This window comes from Accipiter gentilis, chromosome 6, assembly GCF_929443795.1.
Source record: "Accipiter gentilis chromosome 6, bAccGen1.1, whole genome shotgun sequence".
Classification (NCBI taxonomy): Eukaryota; Metazoa; Chordata; class Aves; order Accipitriformes; family Accipitridae; genus Astur; species Astur gentilis.
This window is the reverse complement of record NC_064885.1, coordinates 37,141,907-37,168,520: the sequence shown is the minus strand read 5'-3', so window position 1 is coordinate 37,168,520 and position 26,614 is coordinate 37,141,907. Positions and strand designations below refer to the sequence as shown.

General features: G+C 39.3%; 1 protein-coding gene across 2 annotated transcripts in view; it reads left to right on the top strand.

The window, feature by feature from the left end:
- NAALADL2 (N-acetylated alpha-linked acidic dipeptidase like 2) overlaps positions 1–26,614 on the top strand; it is a 499,849-nt gene that overhangs the window by 454,972 nt on the left and 18,263 nt on the right. For both annotated transcript variants that reach the window (XM_049803241.1, XM_049803240.1), the window contains 2 exons: positions 12,581–12,674; positions 23,486–23,684. In XM_049803241.1, coding sequence (XP_049659198.1) covers positions 12,581–12,674; positions 23,486–23,684 — 293 coding nt within the window. The remainder of the gene's footprint in view (positions 1–12,580; positions 12,675–23,485; positions 23,685–26,614) is intronic.

The window sequence follows — 26,614 nt, the reverse complement described above, 5'->3', positions numbered from 1 at the left end:
AACTGCATCTGTCTTCTATTTTAACATACAGAAGAATCTTGAGATGAGTCTTTCATCTATGTGTGCAAGTGCACTTAACGCACACACACGTGCCTGCATATATCACTTTGGATGCTATCAGCACTCCCACTGATTTGTTCACTATGTGTCAATGTCATGTTCTGCAGTACTATTTCAGTTCTGGGCACAATTTATTTGGAATTTTACATAGTATGGGGAAATTATGCTGAGTTCACACTGATTACAGTATGCTGAAGGACATTGTTAAGTATTTTCCTCTGATACATTTTCATTCTATGGTATTTCGAAAAATCCATCCTTTTCTCCCTGGCCTCGTGATCAAACCACTTGTCTGCATTGTAATCTTCTCTTGTCTTGACACATTTGCCTTGCAAGTCTTTTTTCTCCCTGCAATCCATTTATAGTGTTGTTGCCAAAATGATCTTCCTCAGCTGTCCTTTTAATCTTGCCATCTCCTCTTTCAGAAATTCCCCAGGCTCCTGTTGATGTTGTGCAGCAAATTCTAACTTGTTTTTCTTTCTAAATCTTTTGCCTTTTTCAAACCCCATCTCTTCCACTCTCCAGTCTCTTCAACAACGTGCCTTTCATCATCATCTTTCAGTACAGTCATCAGATCTCCATCCTTGTTGTCGTTATATTTGGAATACTCAGGAAAAATTTGTCTCCTTGTCTATTTGCCCATATTGAGATGTCTTACAAGGAACTCATTTGTTCCAGAAAGTTAATGTAAAACTGGAGACAAATAGGCATTCAGCTAAGCCAAAACAAAAGGAATCAATAGCAAGACCAGAAGCTAACAAAAATATGATGCTTACCAACAAGGTGAGTCCCGGTATTTGAGTTGTTCTTACAACAAGACTTGTCAGATAGGCTGAAGCAACGTGTGCCTTTCATGTGCCATACCCCCACTTCTTTGTTTGATTCTATTGGATAAGGTTAAGGTAGGCGACAAGCCTTTTAGAGTAGATGTCTTCTGAGTTGTTTTCCAAGGCATGTATTTTTTGGTGCTTAGACACTAATGATGATTATAAATAATAAGATATTTAAAACAGGTAGCAGCTGAAGCAACTACCATGGTGCAGTACTGTAGGTAAACAATAATTTTTATTATTTTTTTTAATAGCAACGACTGTTATTTGAGCAAGTAGTAACATTTCCTGCAGTGTTGTAAGATTATATGTTTTTTAAATGTGCTTCTCTATTTAATCTTTGTTGTTGCCATTATATCATGCTGCCTTTATAATTTTAATACAGAGCCCACATAAAGATAGGGTGCAGTGGAATGAAATGGCCATCATAATTTGCCTATCTTAGTAACAGGTGTATTATTGCAGCCCCAGATGTGGTAATAAATCTCAGTTCTACCTTCAGATAGTTTGAGTTTTATTGCTAGGGTTCCTTATGAATTTCGAGGGCCATTCTATGGCACAGGACATTCTTCTGAGTTTTCTTTCTCTGCTTATATAAATATTCTGTCATGAGAAACTATTTGTTAGGTCTTTATTCATTGTTGTTCAGGGACAAGTTTGAAAGGTGAGGGAGTTTCTTTTTCAGGTAAATTGGTAGCCTCAGCAGCTTGCCAGCTAATTATAAAATACTTCAGTAGGTTCATCAAACTGACCTGGGATTCCCTAAGGCTCAAAGAGTTTGTCAGACTTGGCATTTTCCCCAAGCCTGAGGGGAGCTTGCTCAGTCCCAAACATATTCATCTTTAATTAATGTTTTCTTTTAAAAATAAAACAACCAGTCTTCCCCCACCTTTATTTGTTAAGTTATACTATTTAATTACAGGAGGAGGTATGAGATCTCCTTTTGAGATATAAGTTTCGAATCATGAATGTAAGTCAAGTGATTACTTCTTATTCTCTGTGTCTTGCACAGTATACATTGAACATTGAATATTCTGATTTGAAAAGTACTGTGAAAAATTCACAGAAATTGCATCTTTTTAATTATGATACCAGTAAGAAGCCTGAATACCTTTCTGGCTTGGTAACTACCATGCAGGTATATCCAAGAGCAGAATGTAACCCTAATTGAAGTAATTGCCTACTGAGGAAATTGAGCCTCTTTGTGGGTACTGCAGTGTATCCTGGTGTCTGGGCGTAGCCTCGGTACATTATCCATCTAATTCTCCCCTGAAGTGGAACATGTCTATTTATGTTTATAAGTCTTTTCTTTGAGGCATATACTACAGAACTATGTATTTTCAGCTTCCCTTGCATCCTCAGCACTGTGGTTCACGAGTGTCTCTCCCTCAGGGCTCGTCTTTCATGTTTAATGAACTGTCAGTGCTCCAGTCCTCACTGTGATTCGGGTGACCTAAGTGGAAAAATTTGAGGTACCTTTGCATGAAGAGGTGGCAAGAGAGGAAAGAACAATATTTTTCTCTCCATAACCATTAAATATCTTAGTTTTCCTGAGTTTGAGAGGATAGGGAGACTTTAATATGTAATGTTCTCGTAATCTTTTCATAATGTTTATTCTGTTGAGTCAATGCTGAATTGACTGTCCAAGTTTCTCAAGGAAGCATTGCTTCAACACCTCATTGATGCTTTTCTTCAGGTTCTTCAACTCCTAGATTCAATTTCTTCCATCCATTGTCCCTAATTCTCCCCAAATCCTGTCATCTCTTTCTCCAAGGACTGACTGCTGCCTAGCATACATTCTTCTTTCAGTATGGCCATGTAGAAGACTTCATAATTGCAAGTAAAATTCAGGCAAAAGAGAGTATAGCGTAAGGCTCCTATTACAGCATTTCCTCGTCCTGTTCTCACAAATCTCCATAGTCAGGTCTGACACATTTTGAAGGTCATGCAATACAATGAGTTTTTAAGGATGGTGGCATATTAACGCATCTCAGACGATGGCATATTAACGCATCTCAGTGTCCTGATATCACAATCGTTAATGTTGAAAAAGTGTATAAGTTAAATGGAGATAGATGAGGAAAAATAGGAAAAAAAAATGTATTGTCACAATAATGGAAGAAAAAGAACAATGAGCATCGAGGAGAATGACTGTTAGGTACCGAAGCAGATTATATGCATTATTTTAATTAAGAGTGCCTAATAGTACATATGGTTTCCTCTGAATAATAATTGCATGCTGATGAAGTGTGATTAGAGACTTTTTTTTAGGAGTTCAATTAAAACCATTTCTGTAAAAGGGGAGTGATTAAAAAGATGATATCAAGGTCTAAAACTGAAAGCTGTGGTTGAAGCTTCCTATTGCAGATTTCTTCGTTATTGCGCTCCTCTGATGACTATTGGTTTTGAACAATGCCACAAGTTTCAGACTGAGCCCTGCAGATTCAGCGTAAGAACTGGCTTTACAGATCAAGTAGAAACTTAGCAAGTACTTGGGTGTCCTTGAATGTACGATCCTGGGATTGATCATAATTCAGGAACATTCTTGGTTCATGCATGTATCTTGAAGCATATGAGAAGATACTTTGATTAATTAGGACTGTAAGACAACATAGTGTTTGCTAGGCTGCTCTGTATTTCTGTAGAGTGCTTGTGAACCTGGGTGATTAAATGCAGACTTGCACTGCTGCTTATTTTATCTGCTAGTCATTACTGTCTGACTTGTAAGGCTCATAGACCAGCAGGACCCAGTCTGGCAACTGTTAACAAAATTATCAATTATCTTGCTGAGTCCTATCATCTTGTGCTTTGATTATCCTGTATCGTGAGTAAGGAGAGCTGGTTGTGCTAACATCCTGATTCGAGTCTTAAACACACGCGTAAGTCGGGCAAAGGTACAAACTGGTGGCAAACGCAATGAAGGCCATCAGTAGCATGGAAGAGTGTGATGATTTCTGGAACTATGTACTAAATGTCCAAGCTGGTAATCACAGCATCCTGTGTTTTCATACCAGTACACAGGAATGGACGCCGATATATCTTCTCTGGTATTCGGAGATGACATTTACTTTCTTTAACTTTAAACTTTCCTTTATAGCTTAAACCAGAAAAAATACTTAACATTTCTTGTCCTAAAGTATGTGCGCTGCTAGCTAGCTGCGTGTTCTATCTTCTAAATGTCTGCATTACACATGCAGATAAAAAAATAAGCTATGTAGTTTTGGTTTAAGGTAGTAAAGATATATCCAAGATGCAATTTCTATACGCGATTGTTGTCATTAGAGATCTTTGCCTCTGATGTGTGGAAATAAATTTTGCTTCATATTTTTTTATATACTTCTCTTTCTACCAAAACAATAGCTAAATCTATTTCCTCAGGACTGCCTGTAACCAGCTTCAGGCAGTTAACATTCCTTCTTTAAAAAGGATCTAGCACTAGTTTCCCCCTCCTCTTGCTATAGCTGAAGAAGGTCAGAGAATGAAAGCATTTAAAAGGTCACTTTCTGTGCAATGACGGCATCTTGGTTTATGGGAATGCTATTTGCAAATTATTCAGATTTAACTCAAAATTTTCTGTGTTTGTCACTCTCAAAGTCTGCAGCTGGTAACCAGAGCAACCTGGCTTTAAAGTTGGAGATAAAAAAGAATTAATGCTAGAACAAACTTTAAAATTCTCTTTAAGAAATCTAGTGTGAGGGTTTGTAGTGATGTAAAGATTTGTATCGTCGTGGTGTGACCTCTTCAGCCAGAGCTCACGAAGCTCTTAGTGCAGAAGAGCATTCTGTTACATCCTTTTGCATGCTCGTAACTATGCGCACTAGGGAAAAGTCTAAGTGACTAACTTTTTTTTAACGAGTGATTTGAGTCTAGTGGCCCTTCTAGAAGTTAATTCGACACTTTCTTTGCACCTAGATACCACTAAAATTTGACGTACGTAAATACAAAATACATGATTATAAACTCTTCTCAAGATTATTGCTACTTTCCTGCATACTTCAAAGACGTGCAATTTTTGTTTATGTGCAGAAAAAATAAGAATAAAGCACTTGAGAAACTCTCTAGCTATATTTCTACACTGCCCACAGAAGGAAATGTGCTTTACCGTTAACTTCATGGCTTCCTGCGTATTCTGCACAGACATAAAGTTGCTCTGCCTCAGTTCCAAACAAACCAGGTTGAGTAAAAGTTCATTTACACAATGCCAAGCCTAACTCAATAAAGCTGTTATCTTGGAAGTTGAGTTAATGATCCCTGTTGTCTGCCGCTGCAGTAACAAGAGCATGAGAACTGCCGCAATGGGCCCGACTTCAGCCCGGTTCCCCAGCTCTCATGGTAGGTAGCGATGAACGCTTCAGAACAAGTGTGTTTCCCCTGTGACCACAGTCAAAGTTTGAATCTGGAGCATCATTTTTAGTAGTCAGCAGTGCACTGCCCTGCATGAATCTGTCTAGTCCCATCTGAAACCTGGTTGCGCTCTTGGTGTCTGGCACGTCCCGTGACGGTGAGCTCCAGAGCACAGTGATGTCTCGCAGGACACAAGGCACCTCTGCCCGCTCTGTGCTGGGTGAAGAGAGGAGGACCCCTGGATGTCCTCACTCATATCCCTTTCATTGGTGATCTGGATGGAAGGTAGAAGTGAGTGGAAAGGAACTCTCTATAACCTTGTGGAGTTACAACACAGGGCGTGGGGTATAATCGCTCCCTAGAAATTAATACAATTTAAAATTTATTTTTTAATATACACATATTAAAAGATTCCCATAAATGCATTTAAGTATACACAAAACATATATTTGCGTATACTTTATAAACACAATTTAAAATGTATGAATTTCTACATGTACACAGAAAACAAAGCAGGGATAAGAATGAGTTTCTTTTTTGTGCAAGTAATTGAAAGCAGTGAGATGAATGATCCCTCCCAGCTGGTAATGAAATCTATAGAAAATGTAGTTTCACTGCTCTAAGTGTTGTGTATTGCTAAGTTGGTCAATAAATTAAATTTTAAGCAAAATAATCACTCAAGAGAATACTTAGGACCTTAATTTCTCAGTGCCTCAAAATCTGATCATGAGTCATGTGGAAAATGTAGCATAGGATCACGCAAATAGAGATCTTCCATACTCCAAAGTAAGTGGCCCAAGGTATCATAATACTGGCATATCTTAATATTAGGGATGCCTAATGCTGTGTGCCACGTTAATACAATTAGTTAAGTGTTGTTTGCTGTGCACAGGATACATGCAAAGAGGGAGAATCCATGTTTTGTTCACTATCACTTCCTAATCAGTATTTTCTATACTGAGAGTAAATAAAACAATATTAAATTATAGACAGAGGTGTTGAAATAAAGTTTTAAATATTTGTAAGAGCTCAGACTTGCCTTGGTCAGAAACAGCTATCTGTAATGAATTACTATGCTCTAGTTCACCTACTGTAGCTATAGACTCATCGTACTCTTTTCTCAGAGAGCCCTCTACTGACCTAAAATACAGTATGTCGAACTGAATGTCAGATAGCCCCAAATATCATTTGACCTGTAAATACGTGCCCTGGTGCCAAGGTAGATTTCAGTAAGAACAAAAGCGTACATGGTACTACTGAATTTTTGAGAACTTCTGAATTGTCAAAAGTTGACAGCTTTAGTGCAAAGCAAACATGTTTGTGACCAGATTTCTATTTCTTTGTCTACTCAAGGGAATGTGATTCTTCAGAAAAATAGAGGGTCAAAGAACTGGTGGTTTTCTCATGCTCCTGCCTCTGACTTTTCTTGTGTGAGTCAGTTAACGTTTTGGGGGGTGATGAATATAAGAAAAACAACTGTGTAGACTGATTATGCAGGGAATTTTACTACAGTAAATTGAGATCCTAGTATTAAGAAATGCTCATTCATTTGTCATGAGTTTCACAATTACTGCCACTCATCCAGTAGTAGTAGGTGCTGAAATTCTGTTATGGCCAGGGAATCACAGATTTCACTTAGACTCAATTTCTCATGCTTAATTAAAAAAAACTGATAACATGAAGGAAATGGCGGGGGGCGGGGGTGGATACGGACACCACCAGAAAGCAAATTCAGGAAATTTCCCTGTATTATTAAAAATACTTCATTAATTTTGTGGGCTGGAAAGGTTGGGGAGGGCTGATGATTTTTATATTTGAGATTGCTAATGTTGTGGTTCTGAGAGGGGATCTTAATATATGCAGAGATTTATTCCTTATTTACGCAGGGGTGGACACTGAAAACATTGTTTATGTTTGTGTTAATGTCAGATGATCTCAGCAGGTCACTCTGCTAGTCAGTACGTGTGGAAAGAGAGACCCCTTGATGCAAAGAGATGAACACCTGAGATTAGAGTGCAACAGCCAGCCACAGAAGTTATACCTTTTCTTTCACCTTTACAAAAGAAAAGAGAAAAAAAAAGTGTTATTTTCAACACATTGTTATTGATCGCTCTAAACAGCAGAGTATCTTTCCATGCTCTTTCTTCATCCATGAACCCCATGGATAATATGTGAAGGGAGAGGCGCAAGGTGCGAGGGCAAACGTGACTTGGCTAAAAACAATGCCTGATGTCAAAGGAAGTTGGGGCTCAGAGTTCAAACGAGTTAGTTGCCCAGTGTCACACACGGATCAGTTACAAGGATTGTTTGAGTCTGTAGCAGGGAGTCTTATATACAGAGGTCTATTGAGTCTGTAGTTGGGAATCTACACAGGTCTGCTACGCTTCTTTTTTATATTATCTGCTTTCTAATGTAAGTTGTCATGGGTTTGGTAGATTAGCTGCCATGTGTATCCTGGTTTTCTCTGAAAGTACACAGGTATCAGTAGGGTAAAGTGTTGTTAATATTCATAGATTAAAATTATATAATAAACCCCTGAAAATTAATAGAATGCAGGAAAGAAGAAAAAGTATGTTACAGAGGTATATGGCTTGAAATATAAAACAGCTGCCACTGTACAATTCAGGTTTCAAGTAGCTGTGTCTAATTCATTCCAGCAGGTATATGTTGGACTACAGCACTACTGAAGAGCAGTGTTCACAAAAGGATAAACATGGCAGTTTACCTGATTTTTTAAGTTATGTTGTTTGTAACTTGGCATATGAAAAGATCTGAGATGTCTTTTTAGATTTTAGCACTCTTAATGTAACTAAAAATGTCCTAAAGGCTCAGCACTTACACCCACTGAGGTTTACATAGCACGCAGGCTAGATACAGCACACAGTTTCAAATCTCACTAGACAAAAAAAAAAAAAAAAAAAAAAATGAAAGACTGGCATGTGAACTTCTGTGTTAAAGAAACTGCCTGCACACTATATGCTGATATTTATTCTAGCAGATTGATCTCTGTCATGCATAATATTTTCTTATCCTCATATCTGCTAAATATGTTTTCATTTTATTCATCTTACAAGTTTCTCATCGTACGACAGAATGGAAGATGGGTTGCCATGCCTGTGTTGTCTGTAAAACCAGATAACATTTAAGACGTGTCCCTGCAAGACATGATCAATAACAGCATGCCCCAAAAGCAAAACTGAATCTGTGTAAAAAAGGCTGAGTGGAGCCTTTCACATTTTTGTATCCTGGATTTTAAGTATTCCATTGTTTTAAAAAATTTTGCATGCCAATAGACGTGCTTTGAGTTGTTAGTAGGCAGCTTGGATATTTGAGGAAGCAAGTTGCCTTGAAAACTGAGTTTAAGTCATTGGAAAACCAAGTGTGACATACCAAAAAAAATATTTCTGTTATGAACCCTCCCCCAACTCCATTTTAGTTAGGTCCCTTATTTACATTGTAATACAGCTAAAATGATAAAGGATATTTATAATTTACACAGATGAACATATTGTGTGTATTTAAATTCTTTTGGAGACTGGTGCAGATTCACCTGATATCCCTGAGAGCTGACTTTTATTGTGAAATTAGGTTCATAAGTTGGGTAGAATTGCAAGAAGACATAGTTCGTAAATAAGTATTTTATAACACTTTGGAAGAGAGAAGAACCTACGGCTTTGTTTAGGAAGTGTCATGTGACTGAATCATTTTTAACACCAGCATTTTTGGAAGTTTGTGGGGGTTTTTAGCTTTTGGGATCTGCACAGTGTCAGAGAGGTGAAGTCAGGCACAGTAGTTATTTCCTTCCTACAAAGATGTTTGTGCTGTAAGGTAAAAGACCTTGAAAAAAATGTTACCTTGCTATAAACCTGTTTTGAATATTAAGATTGATTCTGCAATATACTTAGAATGATAGAATCATAGAATGGTTTGGGTTGGAAGGGACCTTAAAGATCATCTAGTCCCAACCCCCCTGCCATGGGCAGGGACCCCTTCCACCAGACCAGGTGGCTCAAAGCTCCGTCCAACCTGGCCTTGAACACTGCCAGGGATGGGGCATCCTGGGCAACCTTTCTGGGCAACCTATTCCAGTGCCTCACCACCCTCAGAGTGAAGAAATACAGTATAACTCTACAATTATTGTTATGTTTTATATTAATATTTATCTCTAAACTAATTGGAAGTTCATTAAATACATTTTAGTTTACTGAAGAATACTTTTCCCAAAGCCAAGTGCAGTGGGCATGTTATTCATTATTTTTTCATTTTAAATTATATAAGAAAAGCGTTTCAGAATCAATTAGCATTTGAACTATAATTTTTTTCTTTAGACTTGATAATCGTGCAAATGTTACATCAATTATTGTGTGTATTGTATGTGTATTATTATGTATAAATGTTATTCGAGAAGTTGTCATTAGCGTTATAACCAGTTCAGTATGGGAATAGAATCAATTATGCTGCTTTAGCATTTCACTTTATAAGAAAATTGTTGTCTTTACTCTTTGCTAAGTTATTCTTGCATTTAATAATTCAGTAGTCAGTCTGAACCATTTTTCAACAGGGAAAAGGGGGCAGAAGCTTGTCTTTATTTTCCATGTATATTCAGTGTTGTACTCAGGGGAACGGTATATCCAAAAATAAGACTATAAATAAGAAATCAGTAGCCTTTTCTGTCTTGCTGCATTATGTGGGTTTGATATATGCTTCTGCAGCATTATTACTTACTCTGTTCAAATCAATGCTCTCAGCTTTCCTTTATGTGATTGATTTCCTCCAAATTAGCCTACAAAGTACATGATTTAATAAACAACGCTGTTACCTGTTTACCAACACACAAATGTCCACAATATTACATCCAGAGATGCTATGCTGCAGTCAGTCACAAGATTTTCATAGTATAACTTTATTTGAATGAGAAAGAGAGAACAACTTTGGTCTTACATAGTCAAAAGCAAAATAAAATTGCTTGGAAGTAAACAGATATAAGGCATGGACTTACAAAAATAAAGCCAGATTCTGTAGGAGATAATGATGAAGAGGAAAGACGCTTACTAGGGTATTCTCTTCTTTAATGCTGCTTTTATGCCTCAGAAAAGAAGCATTTTTTCCATATTTTTGTGTTCTTAAACATTGCAGTAGCAGATTGAAAAGTATCAGTAGCACTGTATAACTGTTCATGTCCCTCCCTAAAAATATACCTATGTATATGTATCTTGCATTACCACTTCGTGAAGGATTTTGCAGAAATGGAGTGTGAGGGAAGAATTCAAATGTTTTGTGTGATATAGACTATGTGATATAGTACTATTTAGGATTCAGTGGGTCTGGACTCCATATAGAATTTCTCCTCTTTGATAGTATGTTATTTCATTGCCACAGTTGCTTTTCCATAGCAATTTACAAGTTGTTAATGTTTTGGGCAGCTGTATCTTATAGTTCCGTGCAGGACAAGGAAGGATTTTGTATGGTATTTGGACATTTAGAACCAGATTTTTACTGTTGTTTATGGCTGGGTTATAGGAACCCAGTTTGTCTACAGTTTTGAACAGGTTTCTGTTTGCCCAAATGATTCTATTTTTTTATTTCCACAATACCTCTCTGATATTCCCAAGACTAATGTTTTCTCATGCTTTTCAACCCAGAGACTTTTGTGTATAATCACTGATAGAAAACGTGATGGCTTTCAAGCATTAATGGCTTGTGTAGTTGGGAATTTTGGAGAAAAGTTTTGTGAGATGTTACTGTGTAGTATTTTAACACAGATGTCCAAACACAGTGGTTTTCATCTTCCTTCAAGTTCACTCTTAGTTCTTTAGTTTTCCTGATTATGGCCTGCCATATTGTTATTCCTCCCTATTTTTTTCTCACTGTATATATGGTAGGGGTTTTTTTCTTCATGCCTTTTGCAATATTGTATTCTCCAGAGGTAAACTGCAATAGGTTCACGGTATGTCTCTGCTCAGATGTAGGTTGCAGCCTGATGTACAGCATGTTCCCTCAGTCTCTGTACCCAAATCAGTCTGTGGCTGGGTCATTTCTTTAATGCTTTCTGAGAAATGTTGTTGGGCTTCTATCAATCTTTCTCCAGGAAACTTGTATTTCTGATATTACCCTGTTTTCATCCACTTTCCTGGGAGATGGTTTTCCTCTTCAATTGCTGTACTATTGTTTTTAATATTACTTAGGATTGTTGTCTTTTCCTACTACTTTGTATTGTAGAATTAAAATGCTACTTTCAGCACAGCAACTATCGTATTGCTTTTGAAGGATAGATATTATTCTAACCCCCTCACTACCTTGGGAAGTGTTGTACAATATGATTTTATTCAGTCCACATTTTTATCAACACGATCACCATCACCTGCAGCCATCATTCCATTTTAGAGCGCAGCCCTACAGGTATTTTCTCCCTTTTTGCAATATCAAGATATGAAGAAGATGAATGAAAGTTTCCTGCATGTTTTTGTCAGTGTATTTTTATAGCTCCCACGAACAGTGATGGACTTGGCAGCCTAGAGACTGAAATCCTCTGTTTAATCACAGGCTAGGAATAGTTCGGCAGAAAGACATATTTTTATATACAACCCCTGTAGCATGTCTAAGCCTTGAGCTGGAGAGCCTATCTTCTATAAGTGAAAAAAAGCACTCAGGTCAGTCAGTCCCTGGCCTCATCTCTGGAACTGTTGAAAAGAAGCATTCATGCTATTGAGTTTCATGACAGGTGCTAATGTCTAGTCTGGAGTGGACTGAGAGTTCCCTTTCACTCATTTGGGAATTTCTTTCTGTAAGTTACTGAGAGAATGTAGTGTTCTATCCAGTTTGGAAGTTGTACATCTGTGTGCTTCAAGTAGTCACGTATCTCTTCAAAGGCAGTAGGTTTTCAGATCAGCTTGCATTTACCCATGGGCTTGATCTGAAGCTCATTAATGTCTGTGATTTTTTTTTTTTTTACTTTTTACTTGTGTAAACTCTCAAAATCTAATAGCTAAAACCAGACAACTAAGTAAAACAATAAAGCTCATTTCTATTTTTAGAATGTTGAGGTGTTTTATTTGAAAACAAAGCAAAATTAAGGCCTTTCAGAGATTCCTGCAGTATCCTAGCTCCACGGAAAAAGTACTGCACAGAATTCTTGTGCGTGGTCCCTTAATATTTTTTAATGTTGTATTAGAAGGGCAGTGGTCTAGGTCGTACTCCTTTTCACAAAGATGTGTTTATGGGGTTTTATTTCTTTTTCCCTGAAAATCCAATGTGATGAAAGTATGTGCTATTCCAAAAGAAGTGCTGGCTATTAAATCTGCTAGAAATTATTTGACTGTTTTTTTGGGTTTTTTTGTATTTTTCAGCTAACAGGACAAGTGACTTTGCAAATTGCCAATGAACCAGTTTTGCCGTTTAATGCCCTCGACATCGCGTTAGAAGTTCAGAACAGTCTTAAAGGTAATTTTTGTTAGAGGAATATTGTTCTCCATTAATACAGAGGGGGAAAAAAAGGATCATCTACTCCCTGACACAGATTCTCAATTTCCACTTGAATGATAGCCAGTGATTTTACGGGTTAAACAGTGTCATTATATAATGCTAAATAGAACACAGTTTTTCTTGCTGAATAAAGCCATAAAATGTTTATACTACTTCTGATGTTACTATGTCAGTTAAGCAATAATTAGTATTAAAATCTCATAATTACAGTGAAAGATAACAACCTCTGTGACTGAACTTGATTTTAATACCCTTCAAGGCTTTGGGTTTTGCAGGAGAGGGCTTCTAATCCTGTTGCCATTTGGCTCCTTAATTTTCACCATCATCTCCCTTGTTTGCATATTCCACTAACTCACCTTGTTGGCAGAGCATGCTAACTTTTCTCCTTTTTCAGGCGTGACAAAGCACGATAGTTTACCAGTATGTATTGTTTGAGTTGATTAAGCACTGAGATCTGGAGGCTCTGTATCTGAAACTGATCTTGGTCTGTTTGGGGCAGTAGGTTAGGGTTAGGGATAGGGACAAAAAAGTTCCTAGTCAGAAAGTAAACAAGTGACTGGTAACTTGGAAATGATGCAGATATAATTCTCATAGGCTCTGGATTTGGCACTGTTTGCTGGGTGTAGGATGAATGCCTTGATATGAGACCGCTCCATCAAGATCGTGGAGCCATTACTAATATTCCTGTGTTGCCTTCTCATTTTTGGCTCTTTCTATTCTCCTGTGGCCTTTTAGGGCTTGATAAAAGAACAAGCATTCTGCAGTCTTCTTGTCCTATGTTGACAACAGAACCCAATTAAGCCAATAGCCCTTGGCTTGAGCTGTATGAGATAACACACTTAAAGGGGCCAGTTGTGCATTTCCTTTGCCTCTGGGGGGGCTGTGGTTTGTTTGCTTGTTTCTCTACAGTTGGGAGAAGAATGTTGATATAAGGAACTAAACCCATTGTATGCTACTGAGATGTTCTCTGCTAATATCTAGACTACAAAAGAACAATAAAACTTCTTATCAATTAGGAAAAGAATATATCTTTGCTCCAGTCCTAAGCACTAAGGAGGGAGAGGAAGTCTAGGTTCTAACACTGTCCAGCGTCACTCGTCCATATAAGCTTTCTTCTTCAGTATCATCTGTCTTCCTCCTCCTATTCTGTCCCTTTCCCCTTACAGTTTCCTTGTATCTTAGTGTATTCAAATGAGATCCACCTCTCCTTCCTTTTCAAGGTGACTAGTTGGAAGTAGGCTGGATGTGGAGCGCACATAAGAGGCTTAGTCCTTAGAGATTAAATCTTTTGATAATTTAGCTGCCAAACTCTAACATAATTGTGGATAGAGATATTTCCAAAGCTGATATTCTGGTCAGAGTTCAGTGAACTTAAAAGGAATGGTAAAAGGTGTATCCCTGACAAGAACCCTCATGAAATTTGAAAGGCTACTCCAAAGCAAGCCTTTGTTAGAACCTCACACTGGAAAATGTAAAACTGTGTTGTTATTTCCTCTTCTTCAATTATGTCTCTGATACAGATTACCTGTAGTGTGCCAAGACATTTCAGAAATAACCTTTTCCTCTTTATACTGTGTGTATATATATATGGAACTCTCAAATTGATCTGTTAAATAATGGTGGAAGTTCTATAAAATCACACCAAAACTTTACATGTAGTTGAGCAGAATGTGACATCTTATCTCAAACTTAAAGATTTTTTGCAATCTTGAAGTGTTGCCCCTGCATTTCATTCACTCCCTACAGTGTAAAGTATCACTTTTGTGTAATACACATTCATAGAGGTATGATACCTTTTCTTTAATCTTTGCCATCCATCATTGTCAAGACCTAGGAGTTAGTAGGCTAGCATTGGTCTGGAATCAGTGAGCATCCAAAAAGACAAGTAATTTTAGCTCTGTTGTGCCATATAAATATTGGTTTAGTTCAGCCTAAACACAGCAGGGAATAATCATCAAATAAAAACTGTGGCTCAGCTGGTATTCCTTCAACTGAACATGAGATGTCTGGTATTGTTCTTCCTTTTTTCTTTATTTTGAGTAACAGAAAATTTTGATTTAAACTGATTTTTTCCTCTAACTTCAGTTAGATCATTTCTCTCAACCACTTCAGGGGAGGGAAAATTATTTTCTAGGCTGTAGGGCCAGCAGGATAAATTTCCTCTCAGCTGTTCACTTTGGAGTTTTGTTTAATGACTTTCTTCACGACTTTCATGTCTCGTCTATCTCTGACTTGTGTCAAATAACAGTGTATTTTTATTTTGGAAACCAATAAGACAAATGTCTTTTTTCTGGTTACTTAAATGAGGAGTTTTATTTTTTAACCTGGCTCATTAATTTCTTCATTCTTCAAAAGATTTTATGTTGTCTTAGATTTCAGTTCAAAGGTGCATTGTCTTACTAAACTATTTCCTTCTCCAACTTGATGCAAAATGTAAATGTAGAAAAGGCGAAGGGAAATCTGCATGACATGCTAGAAGATTTGTTCATTAGGCTTAATTTTGTGCCTCTGGGATCTGGTTCAGGCAATCAACGTACACATTTTATTGCCTGTTGAACTTTCTCACATTCTTGAAGTTAAATCGTATGTATAAATACTTGAGTCACAGTTTTTCAGTCTCCTGCACGTCCTCACAAAAGGATGTGCATGTCTTAATATTTGTTAATACTGCATTTACTTACGTTGCCAAAGGATTTAATACTGTAATATGGATGTCTGTACTCCTAGGTCTGTTAAATTCAATGGGACTACTCAGCACTTTATAAACCATTTCTTACATTCAGGATAGGCTGGATGGCACGTTATAGGGAAATGTCATCCACAACATGTTTACATCTGGCTCGAGGCCTGTACCTCAGAAAGGTGGGGAAATGGCTGTTAAGCGACATGTGTTCTCTCCCCTTGCGCACACCAGCACTCTTGGAAACAAGCTACTGCTTTTGGGTTTACCTGAAAGGAAGGGTTGTGACCGGAGAGACATTTCTTTTTGTGCATCTGCTGATGGTCTGATGTTTAACAGGAAACCTCGTGGTCATAACTGATATGAGATAGGTTCCAAGACTGAAATCCAGGTCCCTGGGGCTATTCAGGCTGTCATCTGTCTGATCACAGATGTGATATTTTAGAGAAATTCATAAATAGATGACAGTTTAAAGTAGTCTCATTAACTACACGCTGCAGTTGTGCGGTGTTTGTGCCTTTCATACATTTAAAACCAAAACCCACTGCAACTTGAATCAAGTACAAGAATATCTCACTAGACCTTGCATGCTAGGAAACCCAATTTACCTTTTGAGGTAGGGCACAGACAAGATGTCAGATCTTGTCTATAAATGATAAAAATGGTTCTTTTAAACACTTCTATAGAAGTGTTTTGTATGTACATGCGAGTAGAAATGTGTAAGAATTTGTATATATGTATTCTTTATGTATATAAGCGTTTTTGTTCAAAACATATTTGTATTATCCACTGAATGCTTTTAGCACTGTGCAGTCTGGACTTGCCCCTTGTAGCCTATCTTACACTGGATTTGACCCTCTTTAAAATTTAGTATATATCACAGCAAGCTTCAGGGATTGATGATGGAGGTGTTAAAGTGTCTCATTAGGATTAAAAGCCCTTTTATACCTTTGCACCTGACTCAGCAATAACAAGTTCAATCACACTGTTTACAAAAATGCAGGCAACCAGGTTTGATGCTAGCCATGTCTCTCTCTCCGGTGCCATCAAGTGTAGAAGCTGATATCGTTTCATTCTTTCAAGCCACTGGCCCCACCTAGATTCATGCAGACCTTTCAAAAATTGGTGTCTGTTGCCCCAGCCTTGGATTGTGGCTGAGTAACACTAGGCACACGTGCTAAGATTCCCTAGTTGTGGCTGTCATCACAGGCTGCTGAAGCTGGTAAGCAAATCAGATAAGCTGTAAGCCATCTCTAATAGCTACCGGCTGAGAGAGGCCTATGAAGACAAATTAAGTGCGGGTGAGATTTTCTGGTTTTCCCTGTACAGGGAGGGCAAGGGCTCTGTTTTAAAGCTCTTTGGCTGACGCACTGTCGGTTGTGCGTTGCTTCCTATCAGGCCCTTCCTTCTCCCCAGAATGGATGTTTTACAGATGTTACAGCAGCTGAAGTACTTGGCGTGATAATAGTAGGCAGTGCTAGCAGAAGTTTAAAAATCATCTGTTTTATGATACGCCATTTCCAGGAAGGTCTGCATGACTTTCCACAGCCCTTGCTCAACCAATACATTTAAAAACATCAGTCTAAACTTTCCATCCTTAGAAAAATCAATACAGAAACATCTCTCTGTCATTTACTTGATGGCTCCATACTTATTGTCTACAGCTATCTGCTAGTCTTCAGCCTTGCATCATTTTACCTGCTTGACCATATTTCCCTGATCATTTAGGGTGCTTTTCAGAGTTACTTTCTCCTCTGTCTGTAATGCTCAGAAAGTTTCCTTCTTTACTGTTCCCACCCGTTACTCTCCACTGCTACAGAGGTGACAAATGCAACAGTTAGTTATCTGTATATATAACAGAAATACCTTTTTTGCCATGAGACACTGACATCTCGTTTTCAGTATCCTTTCAAGGATGTTATATATTAGTACTGGCAAACCTTTCATCAGCCTTTAAAAAAAAAAAAATCATGGAAAAATGCATTTTCCGTGGACAAAGCATTTTGTACTGAAGGGAAAGGATAAGCATCTGTTCTGTATCAGTAGGCCATATATGTTTCAGCAGCTCTGTACAGTCATTGATAACTTTGTAGAATCATAGAGTTGTTTGGGTTGGAAGGGACCTTTAAAGGTCATCTAGTCCAAGCCCCCTGCAATGAGCAGGGATATCTTCAACTCGATCAGATTACTCAGAGCCCCATCCAACCTGACCTTGAATGTTTCCAGGGATGGGGCATCTACCACCTCTCTGGGCAACCTGTTCCAGTGTTTCACCACCCTCATCGTAAAAAATTTCTTCCTTCTATCTAGTCTAAATCTACCCGCTTTTAGTTTAAAACCATTACCCCTTTGTCCTATCGCAACAGGCCCTGCTAAAAACTCTGTCCCCATCTTTCCTAAAAGCCCCTTTTAAGTATTGAAACATAACAATAAAGTCTCCCCGCAGCCTTCTCTTCTCCAGGCTTCCTCTGTGTTGATATGCATAATAATATGTCACAACATGCCTTTTTAATGAAAAGAGCCTTGTAGCAACACCTGTGGTGAATTGACCCTGGCTGGATGCCAGGTGCCCACCAAAGCTACTCTATCACTCCCATCTTCAGCTGGACAGGGGAGAGAAAATATAACAAAAAGCTCATGGGTCAAGATAAGGACAGGGAGAGATCACTCACCAATTACCATCATGGGCAAAACAGACTTGACTTGGGGAAATTAGTTTCATTTATTACCAATCAAATCAGAGTAGGATAATGAGAAATAAAACCAAATCTTAAAACACCTTCCCCCCATCCATCCCTTCTTCCTGGGCTCAACTCCATTTCTGAATTCTCTACCTCCTCGCCTCCAGCGGCACAGGGAATGGGGGTTCGGGTCAATTCATCACACGTTGTCTCTGCCGCCCCTTCCTCCTCAGGGGCAGGACTCTTCACACTCTTCCCCTGCTCTAGCATGGGGTTCCTCCCACGGGAGACAGTTCTCCATGAACTTCTCCAATGTGGGTCCTTCCCACGGGCTGCAGTTCTTCACAAACTGCTCCAGTGTGGGTCCCTCTCCCGGGCTGCAGTCCTTCAGGCACTGACTGCTCCAGCGTGGGTCTCCCACAGGGTTGCAAGTCCTGCCAGAAAACCTGCTCCAGCGTGGGCGTCTCTCTCCACGGAGCCGGAGGTCCTGCTGGGAGCCTGCTCTGGCGTGGGCTTCCCATGGGGTCACGGCCTCCTTCAGGCACCCACCTGCTCTGGCGTGGGGTCTTCCCCGGGCTGCAGGTGGAGATCTGCTCCACCGTGGTCTTCCCCACGGGCTGCAGGGGAATCTCTGCTCCGGCACCTGGAGCACCTCCTCCGCCTCCTTCTTCACTGACCTGAGGGTCTGCAGGGTTGTTTCTCTCACATGTTCTCACTCCTCTCTCACAGCTGCAATTACTGCTGCACAGCTTTTTTTTTTTTTTCCCCTCCTTAAATATGTTCTCCCAGAGGCGCTACCCCCATCGCTGATGGGCTCAGCCTTGGCCAGCAGCGGGTCCGTCTTGGAGCCGTCCGGCATTGGCTGCATCAGACATAGGCGAGGCTTATGGCAGCTTCTCACAGAAGCCACCCCTGTAGCCCCACCGCTACCAAAACCTTGCCATGCAAACCCAGTAAAACACCAGATTAGTTTACTTGGGCAGTAGCAGTCATGGTAGCAAAATTGAAGCTGATGGCAACGTATTCTTTACACTGAGGATGTACCTGGATTTGTGTTTCTGCCCCCTTTAGGGTACTTTCTGCAAAGCTTTCCCACTCAGATTTTCCACTGCCAGGTCTGATCATCCAATTTTGCACAGCATGAAAAATCTTCCTAGTGTGTACAACGACACACCACAGCTGCTTCTTAATTTGCAAGCTACTCAAAACCTGAAGCCATCTCCCCTCTCTCTTACATGCAAGCAAATGTTCACATGCATGGACAGACCATCGTGCCTTAAACTGCTGATTTGTCTGTGCTCATTCTCCTGTAGGTAGGTACTCATAGGCAGGTACATTCATACCAGAGGGCACAAACACAATTTAAAAATGTTAAATCTCTAGCAGTACTTTTCATAAGAGCAATCAGTTACACAGGGAAAGGCTATTGTATTCAATGTCTGTAAAAAATAAATATCTATTTGGTGTAACCTGTTTCTGAATAAAATCCAGTTACATTTAGCAAGTGTAATGAAATTCAACAGTGTAATTCTCTGATCAAGAGTATACATACTCTTGAGTCACTTCCTTGTACTTGCAATTTTATTTATTGAGCAACTAAACAACTAGCTTAGATGATTCATCATGATTCATTCTGGAGATAAAAGGACAAAGAATACAAAATATAATAATGTGGCATTGTTTTCTCGAGTGAAGTAACACAGGTTTTTTTATTTTCTCTGTAGAAACATCACTAGGTGTTTAAGACATTATTAGTTAATGCATTTTTCTTTTCCTTAAGAATCATTTGCCCTTCCACTCCTAGCTTCTCAACTTGAGAAAAGCATAAATCACAGTTTCCCTTGGCATTGAAGTTCAGTGTGTTGTGGTAAAAACTACTGATGCTCTTAAAGCTATGTCCTTAGTTCTCTGTGGTAACACTGGCCATAGACTCTTCCAGGTTGTATACTGAAATATTAAAAAAAGGCCACAGTGTTTGTTTTATAATGAATGCTGGTGTAGAGTGTGATGTAAACAGTGCTTTTTACTCACCGCTTTTAAGTGGAATGTTACAGTGTTGGTAGATAAGGGAAGAGCAACTGGTGGCATCTACCCGGACGTGTGCAAAGCATTTGACACTGTCCCACACAAAATCCTTGTCTCTAAACTGGAGAGACATGGATTTGACAGGTGGACAACTCAGTGGATAAGGAATTGGCTGGATGGTCGCACTCAAAGAGTTGTGGTCAACAGCTTGATATCCCAGTGCAGAGCAGTGATGAGCGGTGTTCCTCAGGGGTCAGTCTTGGTACAAGTGCTGTTTAACATCTTCGTTGGCGACATGGACAGGGGCACTGAGTGCACCCTCAGCAAGTTGGCCAACGACACCAAGCTGTGCGGTGGGTGGTTCACATGCCGGGGGGAAGGGATGCCATCCAGAGTGACCCTGACAGGCTTGAGAGGTGGGTCCGTGTGAACCTCATGAAGTTCAACAAGGCCAAGTGCAAGGTCCTGCACATGGGTCAGGGCAATCCCAAGCACAAATACAGGCTGGGTGGAGAATGGATTGAGAGCAGCCCTGAGCAGAAGGACTTGGGAGCGTTGGTTGACAAAAAGCTCAACGTGACCCGTCAATGGGCGCTTGCAGCCCAGAAAGCCAACTGTATCCTGGACCGCATCAAAAGAAGCGTGGCCGGCAGGTCGAGAGAGGGGATTCTCCCCCTCTGCTCTCATGAGCCCCTACCTGAAGTACTGTGTCCAGCTGTGGGGCCCTCAGCGCAGGAAAGACACGGACCTGTTGGAGCGAGTGCAGAGGAGGGCCGGGCAGAAGATCAGAGGGCTGGAGCACCTCTCCTGTGAAGACAGGCTGAGAGAGTTGGGGTTGTTCAGCCTGGAGAAGAGAAGGCTCCGGGGAGACTCTAGAGCAGCCTTCCAGTACCTAAAGGGGGCTACAGGAAAGCTGGAGAGGGACTTTTTACAAGAGTACGTAATGATAGGATGAGGGGTAATGGCTTTAAACTGAAAGGAGGGAGATTTAGATTAGAAGTAAGGAAGAAATTCTTCACAATGAGGGTGGTGAGGCAGTGGAACAGGTTGCCCAGAGAGGTTGTGGCTGCCCTGTCCATCCCTGGCAGTGTTCAAGGCCAGTTTGGATGGGGCTTTGAGCCACCTGGTCTGGTGGAAGGGGTCCCTGCCCATGGCAGGGGGGTTGGAACTAGATGATCTTTAAGGTCCCTTCCAACACAAACTATTCTATGATCCTATGTAGTTAGTTTAGGGGCAAAAGATATGCTGTGGAGAAGGACTGAGAGCATTTACAGGATTTTTATGTCTAAAAGGGTGGTCTGGTTGGCTTCATTTCCAAATAGAGAATGATGTATTTTCCTTTGATCTCACCTTCCCTCTTGAAAAGGCATAGCTGAGATTTACAAATGTTTATATAATACAATAAAAATTATAGATGTTGTATGTTACTTGGAATATGAAGGGCTTTGCTGAAACCACAGGATTGTTTCTAACAGGGTGAATTTAAACCCTTCCATGCTGACACAAGTCCCAGAGTAAGGTATGCACAGTGCCTGGATTATATGCATGGAAATTAGAAGGTCTTCAGCTGTACAGGATGTTTGCCTGAGATTTGAAAATTGAGGATACTGATATTTGCAAAATATCCCAAATGTACCAAGTTTATATGCTGGGAGTGTATTTTTCTGAGGCATCAAACTAACTTAATCAGACTTTAAATTACTCCAGACTCAATCAGAAAGATACCAGTCCTGTACATCAAGGTACTACAGTGCCTGTTGCCTATTCTAATTAGGGAAAGGTGGACGGGTCAAGAGCCATTGACAAAGCAACCTTGTCCCAAGCCAAGACAGACATAAACCATCTTCTCTCACTCCTGTTCCCACAGGGATCTTCTGTTCATTGTTGAAATTCATCTTGATAGCTCAGGAAATCTGACAGTTTCTCTCACACCAGCATCTGTCTCTCCATGTATTTTTGATCATTTCGTATTTTGCTAGATTGTAATGCGTTAGTCAGCTGAATGACAGGAGTGCGTGTGGATCTATGAACTCCTTTCCCTTTGCTGAAATATACCCAGTAGCAAATCTCTTTTTCCGTACGAGAGGGAGAATATGTCATATGCAGGTGTTTCCTTGAATTTCTTAGTTGTATCTATTTGCTTTTCCATTCCTGGTATATGCTTACTTTTCAGACTCCATCCATAAGTAGTTTGAGAAATTAGTTAATGTTCACCATTTACTATTTCTGATCTCCTCATATATCTATTGGACAAGGACCTTTAGTAATCATTTGACTTGTGTCTTGAACCACTTTGTTGGATTAATCATCTCAGGCACTAGGATACTGAACTCACTGAGGTTCGTACATTCAACTAAAGGTGAGACAGCTTCTAATGCTGAATGGTTTGTTTTGATTAAATCATCATTTGAAAGATCTAAGGGTAGTTGACTTTCTTGTCCTTAATCGGCAAAGTGAATCTTGGCCTTAAAGATAATTTCTGCATCCTGGAAATGTTTTTGCTGACTGATGTTACTTTTGACTATATCAGGTTCAGACTCTGCTTTCTCTCTCCATGTGCTTGTAAAAATTAACACAGTCTTTGCACACACTGGGAAAGGAGGGCATGCTCTTCACCTGCACTGCAGGTGGGAATAGACTGCACATTCACAATGCTCCAATTCATGTATCACATTCTTCTCTCTGGACTACGAACAGGGAAGTACCGAAATAGCGATGCTGCTCCAAAGTGCTGTGGGCTTTTATTCTTTTGGTGTCTGTGTAGGATTACAAACACTCCAAGTTTAAAAAGTTTTGAAAGTATTGACTGGATTAAAACATACGTTTGGATATCAATTAAAATGTTAGTTGGTTCATTGACATATGATTTAAGTGATTAAGAGGAACAATTTCACATCCCATCTACAACTGTTGTTAATCTCTAGGATTCTAAAATGTTGAACAAAATTCAATTAAACTCTACATATTACGATTTTCTATACAGCAGTCCTTATGGAACCCAAGCACAAGCTTTCAAACCCGAGAGCAGTAGCATCAAATGGCATTGAAGAAATTCTGTCTCAAAAGGAAATGTTATAGTTACTGATTTATAACCATTGCTTCCTGCATGCCTGTTTTTCCAATGGTAGATTTCAACCTGTACCCCGAAATCATTCCTCATAGCTTATTACATCTTAAAACATCACAGCCCAAATTGATCTTCTTTGAAAAATAGATCACCGCTTATGCACAATGATCATCAGCTTTCCTTGATCCATTACATAATTCTCACAAGGGAAAAGAGGCTCGGATTTTAATTGGACTATTAATTTTGACTTGTAAGCAAGAGTAGTAAGTGATGTTCTCTGAATTGCTGGCAACTGTCTTGCTCTTACTGTTCCTAGGTGATGAAGTAGACATTCCTCAGTTGCTTGCAGTGGCATCACGTTTGAGGGACACTGCAGAATTGTTCCAATCCGATGAGATGCGCCCAGCTAATGACCCCAAGGAACGAGCTCCTATCAGAGTCAGGATGCTCAATGATGTGCTACAAAGCTTGGAGAAAAGCTTCCTGGTTCATCGAGCTCCTCCAGGACTTTACAGGTACAGTGTTCAACATGTTCTTCATTTGAGCTAAAGTGGTAATCTCGCATTGTTTGATTTTCAAAACTGTCATGCTCTTTTAAAAAAAAAATCTCAGTGAGTGTGCAAGACTAAAGCTACTTTTTCCTATCTCATCCTTTCTGCAGAAAACATTAATTCATTACAACACAAGAGGTCATTAGAATGCAGCACTGTAGCATTTCTGTCATGACATCACTGCTAACGATGTACGGTGTGATGGCAACTCAGGCAGCATAACAGATTCTTGTGTTAGACGGTACAGTAAGCTTTTAAAAGAAGAAAATACTTTGAAGTCTAATACTGCTTGACAAGCTCCACCTATATTTTATTTAAAACTTTTTACAGTTCATTGAAGATTCAGAATTATACAAGATACCGTGTAGCATTATTTAACATATTTAATTATACAGCAGTGTTCTTGGGTGCATTTCAACCAGTCAAAAGCAGTACAGTAGAGTGAATGAGAGGGTCTTAGTCAGTCACCATTCATAACATCTTGTCTCTGGTTAGAATTACTCTTCAATATGTGTTCGGCTGTACTACCCAGGTTGATTTTAAGATCTCATAATCATTCCATCTTTCACTTTCTAAGAAAGAAGTCTACAGGTCTGTATCTCTCACCATAGATTCCTCTACAAAAGAAACTGTGGCAATCTAGCTTAAAAGAAGTTTGAAAAGCAAGAATTGGCCAAGCCTGCCCTGAGTAAAGCCTGGCTCTCTGGCTGTTCAGAGAAGTAATAAAGTGTGAGCATGTGCTTCATTGCAAACTGTCTGAGGCACTGTATGGCAGCCCATCAATGTAGTGTTTCATAGCTTGATTCCAAGGATAAGTTTTGAATGCCATGGGCTATAGAGTGAGGGCATATGTGGGCTGTTTGACTTCACTGGGCCTACTGGGATTATTCTGAAGGGCTCTGTGGCTGAAGATAGCCAATGGCTCATCCATACTGCCCATTTGGAGGAGGCTTCCCCAAGTAAAACTGTCCCTAAAGCCATACCCAGGTTTTACTTTAGGAGAAGCTGGTTGGTATACTCAAAAAAGAGAGCTCGGAAGTGAACTGACATCCATACACAGGAGACAGACAGGGGCCAGGACACAGGAGTGAATGACGCATCTATGTTATTTAGGGAATATAAATGTACTTGCAACCAAAACTAACTAAAGTAATAAAACACTACTTTGTTGCAGTTGATGGGAAGAATTGTCAAATGTCTTGTGCAAGTGATTGTTTCAAGTGGGCACAAAATAGACAGATGGTAGAGGTAGACTTTGGAAGAAAAGCAGAAATCTACAGCATCAGGAGGAGATTCTTCCAAGCATTAGGAATATTATAAAACAAATGCAGTCATCTTTTAACAAAAACAAAAGAAAAAAAAAAGGAAGGTGAACTCAACAGTGTCAGTGAATAAAATCCCTACAGCTATAATAAAGAAAATATAATAATGCTATTTGGGGAGGGACTAATTTACTTCATTGCTGCTGTGACTGGATTTATAATATAAAGAAATAAACCAAAATGTGATTAAAGTCTAATATTCCAGGTTTTGCACTACTGTCTTTCTTGTCTGAACTGGTATGGTGTTGCAAAGGAGCTGTAAAACTGCTTAATATAATGTAATGTGTCTGTGTTGCATCACAACAGCACATTGTTGAATCTGGCCCAGTTCTTTACTTGTAAAAATAAATTATGCCAAAACTTAGGATTCCAATAAGAGGGGGTTTTGAGGTCTTCTCTAATATTTAAATTCTTGCAGTGCTTGCAGTATTAAGTTTGTTATTCATCAAGATGTAATTGCTAGATATGCAGGTATAATGTGAATTAAATTTTTCACCTTCGTGCTCTCAGCAGTACTTCTGCATAGAGCACAGTATTCCCACTGGCAAACTAGATCGTGTGGAAGTGAACATTTTGTAGTTTTTCCCCTCCTGATTCCATTAAATTTGATACAAGATTTAACAGTAGATGATAAGGTTACTTCAGAGTTTGTGGGAAAACATTGGATTTGCCTTTATTCTGAACTATTTTACCTAACATCATATGGAGTATATAACAGTAAAGTACACCTTGTGTATCATCATTTAAATACTTATTCAAAAAGAATGCATTCTTTGCACTATGCCAAGGTGTGTAATTGTAGTGTACATTTACCTTTAATGCAAACAGAATCCAGGACAGTGATAGATTTCTGAATTCCGTTCCTGCCATTAAAAATCTGCAGTATGGTTTCTTTTCAAGAAAAGCATCTAACAATATGTCTTTATTTGGGTTATTTTTCACTCTTCAGGGATTGAAAGTCCTTCTATTAATTGATGCAGTTATGTGAATCTATTTTGTGTTCTGAAGCTATAATTGGTATCACAGGAACACTAGAAGTACTTGAAAAACCTGATGTGCTTTTTTTTTGCTTGTGTAACTTTTAAGTTTTTCTTTTTGTAATTTGGTAAAGAAAACAAACAAAAAAATCAGTCTCACAGCCAGGACCTTGTATGCCATGTTTCATCCCAGTTGGAAGATTGATGGGCAAGTTATAAACCCCTGAAATAGTGGTTTATAATGGAAATGCTGGCAGCCCTTTAACTATAGCAGCGCAAGCAGTGCAGCAATAAATACTATGCTTCATCTGTAAACAGAAATTTAGGATGCAGTTTGCAGCCTTGACCTTCAGGCTCCAACTGTGTTTAGATCATTAAGATTCCATAAATACTGTAATTTACAGCCTTCTGAAGGAAGAATTTGTGTGCACAGTAAAGCACGTATTCTTCATGAAAAAATGATTGCTTCCTGTATACCCATTTGGACTCATATACTCAACCTCAATCAAAGTACTTGACAAATTTGCTGAAGTTGAGGCATCATTTTTAGGCTTGTGTTTGTCCTAATTCACAGCTCTCTGGATCTATACTATGT